Source organism: Microcebus murinus, chromosome 19, assembly GCF_040939455.1.
Source record: "Microcebus murinus isolate Inina chromosome 19, M.murinus_Inina_mat1.0, whole genome shotgun sequence".
Classification (NCBI taxonomy): Eukaryota; Metazoa; Chordata; class Mammalia; order Primates; family Cheirogaleidae; genus Microcebus; species Microcebus murinus.
In genome coordinates, this window is record NC_134122.1 from 566,288 (window position 1) to 582,234 (window position 15,947).

At 66.3% G+C, this 15,947-nt stretch overlaps 4 protein-coding genes across 10 annotated transcripts; 3 read left to right on the forward strand and 1 right to left on the reverse strand.

Annotated features, from left to right (window-relative positions):
• The first annotated feature begins 85 nt into the window (after positions 1 to 85).
• On the forward strand, positions 86 to 6,058 carry RHOT2 (ras homolog family member T2). Of its 2 annotated transcripts, none has more exons than XM_012737831.3 (19): positions 86 to 222; positions 351 to 409; positions 518 to 599; positions 681 to 724; positions 1,645 to 1,698; positions 2,200 to 2,252; positions 2,325 to 2,433; positions 2,593 to 2,694; positions 2,809 to 2,907; positions 3,015 to 3,123; positions 3,207 to 3,327; positions 3,698 to 3,782; positions 3,871 to 4,013; positions 4,095 to 4,192; positions 4,265 to 4,395; positions 4,502 to 4,588; positions 4,709 to 4,831; positions 4,933 to 5,135; positions 5,411 to 6,058. In XM_012737831.3, exons 1-19 carry the CDS (start codon positions 186 to 188, stop codon positions 5,535 to 5,537), a joined length of 1,866 nt encoding a protein of 621 aa, XP_012593285.2. In that variant the 5' UTR covers positions 86 to 185; the 3' UTR covers positions 5,538 to 6,058. The 2 variants fall into 2 exon arrangements, with proteins under 2 accessions (XP_012593285.2, XP_020136968.2); XM_020281379.2 differs by having other exon boundaries at positions 684 to 724.
• A 1,525-nt stretch (positions 6,059 to 7,583) lies between these two features.
• RHBDL1 (rhomboid like 1) lies at positions 7,584 to 10,160 on the forward strand. The gene is made up of 8 exons (XM_012737835.3): positions 7,584 to 7,714; positions 8,068 to 8,229; positions 8,424 to 8,648; positions 8,724 to 8,872; positions 9,022 to 9,134; positions 9,211 to 9,311; positions 9,396 to 9,456; positions 9,536 to 10,160. Exons 1-8 carry the CDS (start codon positions 7,676 to 7,678, stop codon positions 9,805 to 9,807), a joined length of 1,122 nt encoding a protein of 373 aa, XP_012593289.1. The 5' UTR covers positions 7,584 to 7,675; the 3' UTR covers positions 9,808 to 10,160.
• Positions 10,161 to 11,814: 1,654 nt separating this feature from the next.
• On the forward strand, positions 11,815 to 14,171 carry STUB1 (STIP1 homology and U-box containing protein 1). Of its 3 annotated transcripts, XM_075994915.1 has the most exons (8): positions 11,815 to 12,142; positions 12,561 to 12,759; positions 12,849 to 13,014; positions 13,210 to 13,297; positions 13,436 to 13,492; positions 13,576 to 13,692; positions 13,776 to 13,792; positions 13,951 to 14,171. In XM_075994915.1, exons 1-8 carry the CDS (start codon positions 11,984 to 11,986, stop codon positions 13,982 to 13,984), a joined length of 837 nt encoding a protein of 278 aa, XP_075851030.1. In that variant the 5' UTR covers positions 11,815 to 11,983; the 3' UTR covers positions 13,985 to 14,171. The 3 variants fall into 3 exon arrangements, with proteins under 3 accessions (XP_075851030.1, XP_075851029.1, XP_012593298.1); XM_075994914.1 differs by having other exon boundaries at positions 13,579 to 13,692; positions 13,776 to 14,171; XM_012737844.2 differs by having other exon boundaries at positions 11,816 to 12,142; positions 13,776 to 14,171.
• On the reverse strand, positions 13,071 to 15,911 carry JMJD8 (jumonji domain containing 8). 4 transcript variants are annotated; one of them, XM_075994917.1, is made up of 9 exons: positions 15,666 to 15,911; positions 15,504 to 15,590; positions 15,295 to 15,343; positions 15,115 to 15,211; positions 14,960 to 15,028; positions 14,751 to 14,764; positions 14,595 to 14,662; positions 14,382 to 14,516; positions 13,071 to 14,302 (listed from the first exon to the last, which is right to left on the reverse strand). In XM_075994917.1, the coding sequence occupies exons 1-9, from the start codon at positions 15,894 to 15,896 to the stop codon at positions 14,222 to 14,224; spliced, it is 831 nt and encodes a 276-aa protein (XP_075851032.1). In that variant the 5' UTR covers positions 15,897 to 15,911; the 3' UTR covers positions 13,071 to 14,221. The 4 variants fall into 4 exon arrangements, with proteins under 4 accessions (XP_075851032.1, XP_075851031.1, XP_075851034.1 ...); XM_075994916.1 differs by having other exon boundaries at positions 14,751 to 14,870; positions 15,666 to 15,844; XM_075994919.1 differs by lacking the exon at positions 15,504 to 15,590.
• Between the last annotated feature and the right edge of the window lie 36 nt (positions 15,912 to 15,947).

Here is a 15,947-nt window from a genome sequence, read left to right on the forward strand (position 1 = left end):
GCGCCGCCGCGCAGCTCGACCCCTCTGGCCCGCCAGGCTCGCTGGTGCGGCTGCGCGGTGGGAACCGGAAGCGCGAGGCGGGGACCGGAAGTGCGGGCGCGAGGGGACGGGCAGAGGGCGGAGGACCCGGCCCGGGCTAGGTCGTTGGCGCGGTAGGGGTCGGAGTGTGCCTCCGGGCGGCAGCCATGAGGCGGGACGTGCGCATCCTGCTGCTGGGCGAGGGTAGGCGCCGGGTCGCGGGGCTCGGGGCTGCGGGGGCCGGGGCCGCGGGCCGGTGCGGACGGGGCGCCCTGAGCGTGGCCGTCCCGCGCTGACCGTCCCGCGCTGACCGTCCCGCCCCGCCCGCGCAGCCCAGGTGGGGAAGACGTCGCTGATCCTGTCGCTGGTGGGCGAGGAGTTCCCCGAGGAGGTGAGAGGCCGGCGCGTCGGAGCGGGGCGCTGGCTGCGCGGGGAGGGACTGCGGCCGCAACGCGGGAGGGGGGCGTCCCCTGCTCAGCGCTGCCCGGGCCTGTTGCAGGTCCCTCCCCGGGCAGAGGAGATCACGATCCCCGCAGACGTCACCCCGGAGAAGGTGCCCACCCACATCGTGGATTACTCAGGTACTGGGTCCCCCCCTCCCAGCGGCTCGGCCCAGGAGCCGGGTTTTCAGGCCGGTCTGCAGCGGGGTCTCTTCCATCCAGAAGCTGAGCAGACTGAGGAGGAGCTCCAGGACGAGATCCACAAGGTTCGGGTCGTTGTGGGCTCAGGAAGGGGTGCTGGGCACGGGGGCTCAGCTGTCCACCCCTGGGGGCTGGCTGCAGCCTCTGCTTAATCCGCTTCACTCTCTGAGGAATTGGATTAAGGTGCTCGGTGTGTCCTCTGCCATGGTAATTCTGCTGTGACCTCTCAGCACCAAGGGTTGTCTTGTCAAGGCTCCCACGGTTTACCCTGTTGGGAGCAGGGGCTGGTACAGCGCCTTAGGGGAGAGAAGGGAGCATCCCTGAGGGCTGTTCATCTGTCTTGCCCACGTGGCCGGCCAGTGTTTGCTCTTCCTGTGTGCTTTGAGGAGCAGCCTCCCCCCTTGTTGCATACCTTCTTCCCCTGGCCAGCCTTCAGGCTGTGGTGGGTTCTACCGTGTGCAGGGCTCACCTGTTAGCGGGTTAACGTGTGCTAGCCACCTGTAGCCTCTGCTGTGTTCAGGGGGTAGTACCAAGCAGGGATATAGGCCTTAGCCTCCCAGAGGCAGCCCCAGACCCCTGCCACCATCATGCCAACTGCTTATAATGAGAGGGGAGTGCAGAGCCAAGGTCAGCATGGGTCTCCTCTTATTGCTTGCTCTCCTCCGGGAGAGCGTTCTGGGTGTGGCTCTGTCTGTCCTGAGTTCTCCAGGGGACTTGCTGGCCGGGGCTGTGGTGCTGGGTGTCTGGCATCTCTGCACTGGGGTGGGCGGGGAAGGGGCCATCTGCCCATCCCCAGTGTGACAGCAGAGGGTGTCTGCCCTGTGAACACTGGGCTGGGGGAGGGTTCTAGAGAAGGGTGGGTCCCAGGCCTAGGAGCTATGCCCTGTGCTACCTGTGAGTGCCTGAGAGGGTGTGGAGTTGGCCTAGACCATCCTCAGCGAGCAGGCAGCCTCTGGTCTCCCCACGCCTCCCACTGTCCCTGCAGGCAAACGTGGTGTGCGTGGTGTACGACGTTTCCGAGGAGGCCACAATTGAGAAGGTGAGATCCTGGCACCGCTCAGTCAGCACTCTGTCCTCGACGCAGACCCCAGTGGCTTGGACAGGGTGGCCAAGGTGGACTGTCACCCAATCCTGGGAACAGCTCCATCCCTAACAAGTGTTTTGGGGACCTCCACCTGGAGCTGCTGGCTGCTCCCCCAGAGAGCCTCACACCCAAGTCCCCACCTCTACAGCCTGGGACGGCTGCCAATCTAAACTGTGTAGCCACCCCTCCTCCCTCTTCCCTCCCCAGTCCCAGAATGCCCAGGCAAGTGACTGTGGGCCCGAGTTGGGCTACCCTGGGCTGGAACTGGTAGAGTCAAGTGTACAAGGTCACATTTGCTGTCTGCTTTCTTCCCCGGCCCATACCCAGTGGCTGAGACTTGGGTCCTTAGTTGGCCTCAACCTCCGCTTCAGCTCTCCCCGAGCCAGGTGTGAGCTCTGGCTGGAGGCTGTGGTCCAGGTGAGCAGCCTCACTTCACAGCTGGGCTTTGCCTTTCAGATCCGAACCAAGTGGATCCCGCTGGTGAATGGGGGGACCGAGGAGGGGCCCAGGTAATGAGCAGGACCTGGGGGGCAGCGTCCCGCTGGCTCTGCCTCCCTGGTGACTATGACCCTGTGTCCCAGGGTGCCCATCATCCTGGTGGGCAACAAGTCAGACCTACGGCCGGGGAGCTCCGTGGAAGCTGTGCTTCCCATCATGAACCAGTTCCCCGAGATCGAGACCTGCGTGGAGGTGAGTGGGCAGGGTGTGGTCCCAGCCAGCACAAGGACAAGACAGGAACAGGACAGGACAGGAACTCAGCATCAAGGCCCTGGAGCAGGCACCTGTGTGGGTGGCCGGGAGCCCTGACGCCTTTCCTGTGTCTTCCTGAGCCTGTCTGACCTTCCCCAGTGTTCAGCCAAGAACCTGAGGAACATCTCGGAGCTGTTCTACTATGCCCAGAAGGCCGTGCTGCACCCCACAGCACCCCTGTATGATCCTGAGACTAAGCAGGTGGGCCTGGGCCTGGGCTCCGCAGGGGCCCACGGGGTGCGTTGGGCAAACAGGTGGGACCACAGGGTGTGTGGGACGGGGCTTCCTGGGGGTACTGAGCCGCTGTCCCCACAGCTGAGGCCCGCATGCGTCCAGGCCCTCACACGCATCTTCAGGCTCTCCGATCAGGACCTGGACCAGGCGCTCAGCGACACGGAGCTCAACGCCTTCCAGGTGTGCCCCTGCCCCTGCCCCAGCCCTCTCAGGCCTCTGCCGCTGTCGTGGTCAGACCTGCAGTCCCATGATAGCTGGCTGACTCGGCCCCTTTCTCTTGGAGGCAGAAAGCCTGTTTCGGACACCCGCTGGCCCCACAGGCGCTAGAGGACGTGAAGATGGTGGTGCGCAAGAACGTGGCCGGTGGCGTTCAGGACGATCGGCTGACCCTGGATGGTGAGGCCAGGCCCCCACCGGCCCTTGGGTGTTGGGCAGTGGCCGGCTGTGCCTGGGGCTACCCCTGCTCTGTCTCGGCACAGGCTTCCTCTTCCTGAATACCCTCTTCATCCAGCGTGGCCGGCACGAGACCACGTGGACCATCCTGCGGCGCTTCGGCTACAGTGACACTCTTGAGCTGACAGCCGACTACCTTTACCCGCCGTGAGTGGCGAGTGGGGCTTGGGGCTCACCTGCCCTAGGTGTAGGGGGTCCCTCCGCCCCCCCAGCAGGCCCATCGGGGGTTGTGCCCTGCAGCACAGGCCACACGGCGTCGCTCTGCCCTGAGTCTGTAGGCAGGCAGGCTGGGACTTGTTGCCCAGGGACCTGGGACCCTCAGGACTCCCACGTGCTGGGGCAGATAGACGATCACTGTCCTTCCCTGGCCCGTCTGCAGGGTCGGGGTACTGGAGTCTCCGGGCTCTGTAGGGAGGGTCTGACTGCTCAGATGGGGCCCTCAGGGTGGCAGCTGGGTGTGTCAAGCCTGGTGGCACAGGGTCTTCTGTGAACCAGATGGGCTGTTGTGTCCTTGCAGGCTCCACGTGCCCCCCGGCTGTAGCGCCGAGCTCAACCACCTGGGCCACCAGTTTGTGCAGAGGGTGTTTGAGAAGCATGACCAGGTGAGAGCACCGTGGCTGCGTGTGCTTCTCTGTGGCCTGCCCACTGCTGCATCCTTGGCTCTCGTCACCATGGCCCCTCTCCCTGCAGGACCGGGATGGCGCCCTCTCACCTGTGGAGTTGCAGAGCCTCTTCAGTGTGTTCCCAGCAGCCCCCTGGGGCCCTGAGCTCCTGGGCACGGTGTGCAGCGATGCTGGCCGGCTGCCACTACACGGATACCTTTGCCAGTGGACGTGAGTGCAGCCTGCACCATGCCCGCCGCTGCCCCGCTGCCCCCTCCGCACTGTGACGCCGCGCCTTCCTCCCACCCCCAGGCTGCTGACCTACCTGGATGTCCGGCGCTGCCTAGGGCACCTTGGCTACCTGGGCTACCCCACCCTCTGCGAGGACTCCCAGGCCCAGGCCATCACAGGTGGGCGCCCACCCTCACTAGGCCCCAGGCCTAGACCCTGGCAGCCACCCTAACCTGCGCCCGTCCTCGTAGTCACCCGAGAGAAGAGGCTGGACCAGGAGAAGGGGCAGACGCAGCGCAGCGTCCTCCTGTGCAAGGTGGTAGGCGACCGAGGCGTGGGCAAGTCTGCCTTCCTGCGGGCCTTCCTCGGCCACAGCCTGGGGGTGAGTGCACCGGGCCCTGTGCCCCACCTGGTAGCTGCAGGGGCAGGGCCAGGGCCATCTGGGGTGCACTGTGGCCACTGAGCGTCGAGGTCTCCTCCCTCCTCAGCACCAGGACTCCAGGGAGTCCCCGGCAGAGCCCCCCACCTACGCCATCAACACCGTGCAGGTCAATGGGCAGGAGAAGTACCTGATCGTGAGTGCTGGCCCTGGGGACACCCCACTCATCCATCCTGTACCTGGTGGAGCTGCCTTAGTGCAGCCCTTGGGGGACCCAGCCCTAGGGACCCTTCCCTAAGGCCACTGTTTGTCCCAGCTGTGTGAGGTGGGCGCAGACAGCCTGCTGGACGCCGCCTCGGATGCTGCCTGCGACGTTGCCTGCCTGATGTTCGACAGCAGGGACCCAGAGTCCTTCTTGTACTGCACGAGCGTCTACAAGGTGAGGCCTGGCCTGGGCGCCTGCCGGGGCTCCGCCCGCCGTGCCTCCCTGCCCTGGGCATGAGCGGTGCCCTACCCCTCACACTGCCTCCCCCCCCCCAGCGCCACTACATGGACGGGCAGACGCCCTGCCTCTTCCTCCGCTCCAAAGCCGACCTGCCCGCAGGCGCCACAGTGCACGGCCTGTCACCAGCAGAGTTCTGCCGCAGGCACCGGCTGCCCACCCCCATCCCCTTCTCCTGCGCCGGCCCGGACAAGCCCAGCACTGCCGTCTTCACCCAGCTCGCCACCATGGCCGCCTTCCCGTGCGTACCCTGCACCATAGTCCCAGGAGGAGGGGGGCCTGTCCCATCCCAGGGCACTGGGGCAGCTGTAGTGTCGGGGCTGGGGCAGGATCAGGGTTGCCCAGTGGGGCTCTGCCTTCCAGCCTGTGCCTGGGTATGCCTCACAGGGCCTGGTCCCTGCTGGCCACCACTGGTGGTCTAGGAGACCTGACTGTCCAGGACACAGTTGAGGGTGTCCGGTAACAAGCAGGTGGGCCGTGGCTGGGGCTTCTTCAGACAGTACCTCTCTCTTGCAGACACTTGGCCCGAGCAGAGCTGCGTCCTACCTCCTTCTGGCTCCGGGGGATCCTGGGGCTTGTTGGGGCCGCCGTGGCCGCGGTGCTCAGCTTCTCGCTCTACAGGGTCCTGGTGAAGAGTCGATGAGGCCCCTGGGACTCAAGTCCTCCCCTGAACTGCAGGGCTTCCTGTGGGCAGCACGGCTGTGGGGCGTGGGCTCCCAGCCTAGCAGTCTGGCCTCGGGCCCACGGCGCTGCTGCAGGCCCACCGCTCAGGGAGCCCCCTTCTCTCCAGCCCCCAGCTTCTGAATCAGCCTGCCGTGCAGTGCCCTGGCTCCTGCCTGAGCCCGAGGTAGCCGTGGCAGGTGTGTGAGCAGGAGCCCCGTGTGCCACCACCCCCACAGGCACTGTGCTCTTTGTGGGCTGTGTGTGTTGGGCTAGGGGCCACAGCTGACCCCAGACCCAGAATTCTCAGGGCTCCACCTCTTTCCTGGTCCTGGGTGGCCGAGGCTTGTGAAGGGGGCTGGAAGGCAGAGCTTGGCCAAGTTGGGGGCTGGGCTCCCCATCCTTCCGTCTGGTCTGGAGCCTTCCCACGGTTGTACCCACAGTGGAAGACACGAGGTTGGGTTTCCTGATTAAACTTCACTTGTGTCTTTTCCATCTCTCGGATCCCAGTCTCTGAAAACAGCTTTTCTTGTACCGACCTAGAACGCGTCTTGTGTCTTGGGTATGGGGTGGAAATGTCACACCTCCCCTTGGTCCCTGGGTCACCATGCCAAGGCCTCAGGCCAGTGTGGTGAGTGGCTCTGGAAGGTCCAGCTATGCCACTGTGGTCTGGGGACTCCTGTCCATGGAAGCCAAGCAATCCACTGCAGACAGCGCTTTCTCCGGAACGTGCCTGGTGACTGTCCCCCTTCCCCAGGGCCCTGTGTGGCTCATGGCTCCGCCCACTCCCGAAAGCATCAGTCAGCCTGGCTGAGCTGTGCTGAGAACCTGGGTTTCCAAGTGCATTGTGCTGTCCTGCCATCAAGCAGGGGCTGGCCATAGAGCCCTGGCCTGAAGGAAACTGGCAGCTTGGACTGGAGGGAGGGACCAACTTGAGGATGGATGGGCCCAGACAGGTGCTTCCTGAGAAAGCCCACAGTGTGGTCTGCCCGGGGCCACCCAGACAGGCATCCACAGACCTGCGTGCTGGGGCCAGGGATCTTCCCCAGGTCCTGCGGTGCTGCCTGACCTGCAGGGACCCGGAAGTCCCCATAACCTCCTGGCCTGCCACTGGGCTTGATTCTCTGGGCGGGATGCTATTCCTAGCCTGCAGCATCCCCATGAGTCTCTGCAACAGCAGGGACAGGGTTTTGAGCAGCCCTTGGAGGGCTTTCCGTGGTGACTGTCTTCCATCTCTGTCACCTTTGTTGGAGGGTCTGCCAACTCTCCGCAGGGACAGATCCCCTCCCTGACCCCAGCTACAGCCCTGCCCACTGGGGGTGCTGCTCTGCTGCCCGTGGGGCTGTCTGCGCACCCCTAGTGCCCAGCCCTGCTGCCCCCTGGGTCTGGAGGCCCCTGACAGCTCCTGCAGCTTGAGTGGAGCCTCCAGCCACAGCCCAGGGTGTCAAGATGTGGGTTGGTCTTGGTTGTCTGCTCTGGGGCAGCTACAGGAAGGTCTTCCCACCCTGCTAGGTGGCCTTGGTGCCCACCGTGGGCTGTGGGGCTTCCCTGCTGCCGCATTGGGGAGGGGGCGTGGCTGCCACAGGTGGCTGCATCAGGGAGCTGCCCGCCCAAGCAGAAACACAAATGAACTGCAAGGATCTTAGTGGAGTGGTCAGGGAGGGCTTCCCCGAGGAGGTGGCATCCTTGAGAGGCCTGAGCCCAGGAAGCCTGTGAGGGAGTGCCAAAGGTCTTGCATGGGTGGGGTTTCAGGTGCCATCACTTGACTCAGTTTCCCAGCGGCTGTCTGGGAGGGAGGCAGAAGGTGCGCGCGACGCGCAGCGGCTGTATCTGAGCAGGGGTGGGGGATGGGCGCTGGGCGGCGCAGGCCGCTCCTGCCCAGGGTGTGTGTCCAGAGGCGGCCTGGCCGGCGCGTCCGCGTGCGGGGTGCGCGCGTGTCCTGGCCGCGCGTGGCAGCGTATGCGGTGGGGGCGGGCAGGCGCCTCTGACGCGGCCTGAGCGCGGCGCGGCACTGAGCGGGAGCGGGCGGAGCGGGTCGGCTGGGGCGGAGCGGAGCCGTCCGCAGAGCAGCCCCTCCCGGCCGCGGCCGCCGACCCCGGCCCCCGGCCTGGCCCTGGCTCTATGGACAGGAGCTCCCTGCTGCAGCTCATCCAGGAGCAGGTATGCGGCGGGCGGTTGGGGAGCCGGCACCACCCTGGATGCTGCCGTCCTGCAGCGGGGCTGAGCTCCTGGGGGACCCAGCTGCCAGAGAGCCTCGCTTGGCACCCCCACCCCCCTACACGACCTTGACCATGTCTGGGACCCCAGCAGAGGGCTGGCCGGAACAGGCCCCTGGAGGGAGGGATGGAGGGAGGGCGGTTCTCAGACCTTGGCCCTCCCCTAGCAGAGAGGGAAGGAGGTGAGAACTGCTAGGGAGCTGGAGGACTGGGTCTCCTAGCCGCTGGCCTGGCCCAGTCCTGTGGTCTGGGGGCCGGCCCACCCTCAGGCTTTGGCTGCCGGCTCCCCCACTCCAGCAGCTGGACCCTGAGAACACAGGCTTCATCGGCGCAGACACCTTCGCCGGTCTGGTGCACAGCCATGAGCTGCCCCTGGACCCGGCCAAGCTGGACATGCTGGTGGCCCTGGCCCAGAGCAACGAGCGGGGCCAGGTCTGCTACCAGGAGCTGGTGGACCTGGTCAGTGCCACGACGGGTGGGCAGCAGGGGCAGGGCCCAGGCCTGCGCGGACCCAGTGCTCTGGCCAGAGGGGTGTGGGCAGGTGGCCCCTCTCACACTGGGGAGGGCTTGTGGACGTGGGAGCTGGGCAGGCCACACAGCCAGGGGTCCCACGGGAGAGAATCTGTGGCCCACGCTCTGGACCCTACTCCTAGATCAGCAGCAAGCGCTCCAGCAGCTTCAAGCGGGCCATTGCCAATGGACAGCGGGCGCTGCCCCGGGACGGGCTGCTGGATGAGCCGGGCCTGGGTGTCTACAAGCGGTTTGTGCGCTACGTAGCCTACGAGATCCTGCCCTGTGAGGTGGACCGACGCTGGTACTTCTACCGGCACCGCAGCTGCCCGCCCCCCGTGTTCATGGCCTCTGTCACCCTTGCCCAGGTGGGACCACCCACCTGCTGCCCTGGGAGCCTCCTGCGTCCCTGGCTCTGACCAGCCCTAACACTGTGCCCCCAGATCATCGTGTTCCTGTGCTACGGGGCCCGCCTCAACAAGTGGGTGCTGCAGACCTACCACCCTGAGTACATGAAGAGCCCCCTCGTGTACCACCCTGGGCACCGTGCCCGGGCCTGGCGCTTCCTCACCTACATGTTCATGCACGTCGGGTGAGTGGGGGCTGAGGGCCTGGCCAGCCCACCCTGACACCCCACCCATTAAACCAGAAAGGCTCAGCCCAAGGGACAGAGGCAGCAACTTGAGGCGAGCGCGGGTAGACAGCTGACCCCACCCTCGTGCCTGTCCCCCATGTGGCCAGGCTGGAGCAGCTGGGGTTCAATGCCCTCCTGCAGCTGATGATCGGGGTGCCCCTGGAGATGGTGCACGGCCTGCTCCGCATCAGCCTGCTCTACCTGGCGGGCGTGCTGGCAGGTGAGGCAGGCGCGCGCCCTCTGCCCACCTCACTAGATGGCTCTGTCCTCACCCGGTCCCACCCCTGCTCACACAGGCTCCCTGACGGTCTCCATCACTGATATGCGGGCCCCTGTGGTGGGAGGCTCCGGAGGGGTCTACGCCCTGTGTTCTGCACACCTGGCCAACGTCGTCATGGTAACGGAGCTGCCCAGCAGTGGGGTGTGGGGAGGGGCCCACCTGGCGTGCCTCATGGCCTTGTCTGTCTGCACGCCCCATCAGAACTGGGCTGGCATGAGGTGTCCCTACAAGCTGCTGAGGATGGTGCTGGCCTTGGTGTGCAGTGAGTAGGGGCCGGGTAGGGTTGGGGGGCCCCTCTGCCTACAGCCAGGGCACCTCCCACCTGCCTCGTCCCTCCGCAGTGAGCTCCGAGGTGGGCCGGGCCGTGTGGCTGCGCTTTTCCCCACCGCTGCCTGCCTCGGGCCCACAGCCCAGCTTCATGGCACACCTGGCGGGCGCAGTGGTGGGCGTCAGCATGGGCCTGACCATCCTGCGCAGCTACGAGGAGCGCCTGCAGGACCAGTGCGGCTGGTGGGTGGTGCTGCTGGCCTACGGCACCTTCCTGCTCTTCGCCGTCTTCTGGAACATCTTCGCCTACGACCTGCTGGGCACTCACGTCCCCCCGCCGCCCTGACCCGCTCTCCTGGGCCGGGCTTGGGCACGTGGGGGGCCGGCCACCAGGCGGGCGTTTGTGTCTGCCTCCGTGGATGGGTGTCTCAGGGCTGCTGCTCCCCAGGGGCAGGTGGCCCCTGTGGCCCGCCGAGTTGAGGCCAAGGCTCACTCCAGCCCCGGCTGCCCCTCCCAGGCCTGGTGGGAGGGCGGCTGGGCCAGGGCTGGGTGGGTGGCCGCAGAGGAGTCCATGTGACACCCCCCCTCAGCCCCACCCCCAGGACTTGCAGTCTGAGCCTTTTTCGAAAATGAATAAATATTTTACACAGCACTAGGTGGCTGTCCCGGGGCTCTGAAGGCTTGTCTGGCCCCCCAACACCGGCTGAACATAAGGGACCCCCCCCCACCATGATGAAGGCCTGGGTTTTCTTCCCCCTTGCACCTCTGCACCTGGAGTGAGGCATGGGAGTTAGGGGCAAGGGGGAGGGCTGTGGGCCTGCTAGTCATAGTGAGTTCAGCAATGTGGCCAGCTCCCTGCTCAGTCAGCCTGCACGGCAGGGCAGTGGCCTGGGTCCTGTGCTGCTTGGCCCGCCTCGTGTCTTCATGAGTGGCCAGATGAGGACAAAGATTGGACACAGCTTCTGCCCTATGGCCCAGGTCCACAGCGCTGTTGCCACAGGTGAGGTCCTGAGACACTGGCTAGGGGCCGTACAGGAGTCGATTCCAGGGACACCAGTCGCGGTCCTGCCTGGGGTTCGGGAAGCCCTCCCTGCCCACAGCAGTCCGCTCACCTTGGCCCAGAGCCACGGTTCACTTTCGCACCTGGCCCAGGTACAGCAGGTAGTGCTTGAGGGTGCACTGCGGGCCGGCAGGCCAGACACTGCGGCCGCCAGCACCGCTGGGGCAGCGAAGCAGCAGCACTCGGGCCCGACGGTGTGGGGACAGGGTCTCGGAGACTTGCCCTGGGCTGCCCAAGACCTCGCGCCTCCTGCTCCAAGTGACGTTCCTGTCCCAGAGCGCGCCGCACAGACACGGCCCGCTCACCCGAGGCCGTGGCGGGGCTCGCACCGCGGAGCGCGCGCAGCTGCGTGACTGCGGCCCGCACTTCTGGCAGGGGGCGGCCGAGCCCAGTCCCCCCTGCTCCGGAGGGGTTGGCGGCCCCCAGCTGCCGCGACCAGAAGCGCCCCCTCCGCGGGCGGACGGGTGTGTGTGTGTGGGTGGGTCCCTGGAAGACCCCGCCCCGCGAGGCCCAGCCCATCATGACGCCCCGCCCCAGGGAGGCCCCGCCCCTGCGGCTTCCCCCGCCCCCAGCAGCTGCCGCGGCCCTCGCGTCACGTGCTTCTCGCCCCCCAATGGCCGCAGGCGGCGCCTGCCGAGACCTGTGGGGGGAAGGGCGGTGACGGGAGTGCGGGCCGCCCGCCCTACCGATTCCCTCATCCCCTTCCGCCCTGCCAACGTCCAGCCTTCCAGCCGCCGCCGGGGGCGCGTGCGTCCGCAGCACATATCCGTGGCGCTCCACGATGGCGGTCCGGTGGCCGGGGTCTTCGCAGCCCCACAGCCCACCGGCAGCAGCCATTTTCACGTCGGGGGTGGGGCCTCTGCGGGCAGGGAGGGCCCAGCTACGAGGGGCGGGGCTTCTGCTAGTGGGGCGGGCCCGGCTGCGAGGGGCGGGGCCTCTGCGGGCGGGGCCTGCTGTGCGGGGCGGGCCCGGCTGTGAGGGGCGGGGCGGGCCCGGCTGTGAGGGGCGGGGCGGGACCTGATGCGAGGGGCGGGGCTTCTGCTAGTGGGGCGGGCCCGGCTGTGAGGGGCGGGGCGGGACCTGATGCGAGGGGCGAGCCCGAGTGCGGCCGGGACGGGGGTGGGGCCGCCGGCGGACCTCGCAGGCTTGGGAGGAGCCGGCCCTCAGCCGCCCGGGAAGGGTGTCGCGGGACGACCCGGGCCTTCCGCAGGCGCTCCTCCCGCCCGCCAACGTACCCGCCCCTCGCGGCTCGTCGGACGTACGCGCGACCCCGCCGCCCTCACGTGTCTATCGCGCCGGCCCCGCCCCGCGCGGCCGGAAGTTCCGGTGGCGGATCGCTGGACCGGGCCCGAGCGGATCGCGGGCGCGGGCTCGGGCTGCGGGGCTCGGGCTCGGGCTGCGGGCGCAGGGCGAGCCGGGCGCGGAGCCCGGGAGCGGAGCCCAGGCCGTGCCGCGCGGCGCCATGAAGGGCAAGGAAGAAAAGGAGGGCGGCGCGCGTATGGGCGCCGGCGGCGGCAGCCCCGAGAAGAGCCCGAGCGCGCAGGAGCTCAAGGAGCAGGGCAACCGGCTCTTCGTGGGCCGCAAGTACCCGGAGGCGGCGGCCTGCTACGGCCGCGCCATCGTGAGTGCGCCGGGGCGGGGGATCGGCGTCGGCGTCGGCGCCGGGGGAGGGGGCGGGACGCGGGCTTCAGGCCGGGACTCTCGAACCAGCTTGCGGGAGAACTGTCCCCCCAGGGAGGCTGGCTGGGTTGGAGGACAGGGACTCCTGCCCCTTGAGGACTCCAGGCCCAAAGCCTCGGCTCTCTACAGGTTAGAGAAACTTTACAAGACCACTTGGAGCCAAGAGGGTGGACTCAGCCAGGACTCCACCTTCCCCAGATCTTTGGGACCCGGGGCTTTGACAACTGAGAAGCCTAGTTTTTTGATTCCAGCCTGGGGCCCCAAAGCTGCGACAGGACCTGGGACATCGGGGTGTCAGCTTTTGGGGACAGAGGCTGAGCCCGCAGCCTCATGGTGGCTGGCCTGGCCTCGGTCCCCAGACCCGGAATCCCCTGGTGGCGGTGTATTACACCAACCGGGCCCTGTGCTACCTGAAGATGCAGCAGCACGAGCAAGCGCTGGCCGACTGCCGGCGCGCCCTGGAGCTGGACGGGCAGTCTGTGAAGGCGCACTTCTTCCTGGGGCAGTGCCAGCTGGAGATGGAGAGTTATGATGAGGCCATCGCCAATCTGCAGCGAGGTGGGCTACCGTGCTGCCTGGCTGCAGGGCGCCTGGGACTAGGTGGGTGGACAGGCCAGAGAGTGACCTGAAGCCCTCCATTCCCCCAGCCTACAGCCTGGCCAAGGAGCAGCGGCTCAACTTTGGGGATGACATCCCCAGCGCACTGCGCATTGCTAAGAAGAAGCGTTGGAACAGCATTGAGGAGCGGCGCATCCATCAGGAGAGTGAGCTGCACTCCTACCTCACGCGGCTCATTGCAGCAGAGCGTGAGAGGTGGGCCCCTCCCCCCACCAGGCCACCCTGTCTCCCATTAATTCTGAGTCACCAACTACCAATACAAGTGTTTATTGAAGGCCAACACTGGCAAGCAGGAAACCAAGGGGGAAGAAGGCTCATTTGTCCTGAGGTTGGGGTAGGGTCTGACAGCTTGCTAGATCTGTCTATGACTAGTTTCCAATCAACCCCCAGGGAGCTGGAAGAGTGTCAGCGGAACCATGAGGGTGCTGAGGATGAAGGCCATGTCCGGGCTCAACAGGCCTGCATCGAGGCCAAGCATGTAAGGGTGCCCTGGCTCATGCAGGGGTCTGTGGGCATGTGTGCACATGACACGAGGGCACCCCTGCTGCATGTTGGGTCTGTGTGTGCCTGCGGGAGAGGGGTGTCTGGTCCAATCGCAGTGCTCAATTCTCTGCAGGACAAATACATGGCAGACATGGATGAGCTCTTCTCTCAGGTGGATGAGAAGAGAAAGGTGAGTGTTCCCTGAAGTCTGGGTAGCAGGTGCTGGAGTAGTGTCCCCTTCCTGGTCCTTGACCTTATTCCCGTATGGCACAGAAGCGAGACATCCCTGACTACCTGTGTGGTAAGATCAGTTTCGAGCTGATGCGGGAGCCTTGCATCACACCCAGTGGCATCACTTATGACCGCAAGGACATCGAGGAGCACCTGCAGGTGAGGACCCACAGACCATCGGGCACAGGGTCGGCAGCGTGGCCCTTGGGCCCACTGAGTGTCTTCTGACCTTGTTACCACAGCGCGTGGGACACTTTGACCCTGTGACCCGGAGCCCCCTGACCCAGGAACAGCTCATCCCCAACCTGGCCATGAAGGAGGTCATTGACGCATTCATCTCTGAGAACGGCTGGGTGGAGGACTACTGAAATCCCCTACCCCCCACTGCACCTTGCCTGGGGTCCTGGCCCAGGAGGGCCCTGGGGCAGAAGCCCCCAGCCCCTGTACATAGTTTGTGTCCCTGGGCCTGCATCCCATCAGTTCTGCTGTTGGGCTCTGGACTGCTCCCCTCTCAGCATAGCTCTTGCTGGGCCACAAGCCTCCCCTGTCCCCCGTCTGGGCTGGAAAACAGGTGAGGGTGGGTTGGGCTCAGGCCACTGCTGCTACCACTGTCTCTGTAATAAAATCTGTGAGCACTAGGTAGGCACGTGCTGGTGTGTAACACGGGCCTGCCTGCTGCTGGGTCTGACTAGCCAAGGAAGGTAGAGATGAAGACGCTGGTGTCTAGGTTGAGTGTGGCATGCCACCAGCGGTCAGGAAAGTACAGCACCTGGAAGAGGAGGGGTAGAGCACAGGCATTAGCTGGAGGCCCTTTGGCCTGGCCCTGCTCTCTCCTGCCAGCCACTGACCTCTCCAGCTCGGACAGTACACTCCAGGGGCCGTGCATGCGGCGCCAGAGCTGAGTATGTGTCCCGGAGCCAGGCCAGCGTGGTCTTGTTGGGGTGGAACTCAGGTGTCTTCTCAGGTGGGTAGAGGAACCAGCGCTGGGGGCAGGAATGGCAGTCACTCTTGTGTGTTGTGGTCAGTGAGTCCCAAGCCTCAATCCCCAACCCTGTGCTGACCTTGCGGCCGTAGATCACCTCTGAATACCCAGGTCCATGCCAGTGGAAGGGTACCCCAGAGCCAGCTCCTGTGGGATCAGTTATAAGCAGCTGATGCTCAAACTAAACCTAATCTGTGCCCACCTTGAGCACCCTCTCAGGGCGAGGAGCACCCACCTGCGATTCCAAAGCTGTAAGCAGGAGTGGTATCCAGCAGACCAAACGGGGGTGGGGAATAGTGCCGAAAGAGTGATGCCCATTCAGTGAAGTTGTTGTCCCCGAAAAAATACAGGGTGTCTGCCAGCCGAGAAGACAGGGAGCAGGGATCCTGGTACCTGGGAACTCTTAAGTGCCCCCAACCCCACTGCCACCCAGGTCTGGCTCACCGTTGCCCAGGGAGGTGGGGTCCTGAGGGTGCAGCAGCTGCTCCACGTACTCCTGGAAGGGCAGATCCACTGCAGGAAAAGGGGCGTCAGGATTGGTTGGTCCTGCCTTGAGGATGCCAGCAAGGAGGCGGGTACCACGGTGTGCAGCAGCTCACCTTTCCGGTAGGAGTAGGTGTTGGCAGTGCTCAGCCGAACCACTCTCTCCCCAAAGGAGGCCAACAGCCTTTCGCGGGAGCACAGGGCCCTGAACTTCTGTGGGGGTGGGGAGAGGACTTAGTGGCCGGGCCCAGCACGGGGGAGTTGCCGGGACATGCGCAGACAAGCGTAGCGCTCACCGAGTTGTCTGTGAGCCCCTGGAGGATGACGGGCCTGAGGAAGGCGTAGCTGCAAGGGAAGAGCAGAGTCGCGGCCGGCTCCGAGCCGCGCCCACCGCTGTCCCCGCCCACACGTGCATCCGCGGTCGGGGCAGACCGGCCGGTAAACAAGGGCGTGACCCAGCGCTCAAGGCGGGCGAGCGGGGGCGGAGGCGGCGGGGCGCACGTACTGCTGCACGAACTCCGTGTAGGTGAGGTCGGCCCGACGCTCCACGGTGCAGCGCTCCTCTTCCGCCACTGCCGGCCCGCCAAGCCGCCTGCGGGCACGGCCGGGTCAGCGCCGCGCGCCGCCCCCCGCCGCCCGGCCCTGCCCGGCCGCCCGGCCCGCTCACCATCCCCCGTCGCCCGCCGGCCCGGGCCGAGCCGGAGCCGCCAGCGCCCAGAGCGCCAGCAGCAGAAGCGGCCCCGGCGCCATGAGCCCGCCGCCGCGCTGCACGCCGGGAGCCCGCCCGCCGCCCGCCATGTCGTCGTGGCAACGGCCGGCGCCGCGCCGGACCTGGAAACGGCCTCCGCGGCCCGCCCCCAGGGAGCACTTCCGGGAGACCTGCACCGACGGCTGCCATTGGCCGCCGGTCACCGTGGCGACACTGCCGCCCGCCCCGCCCGCACGGCGC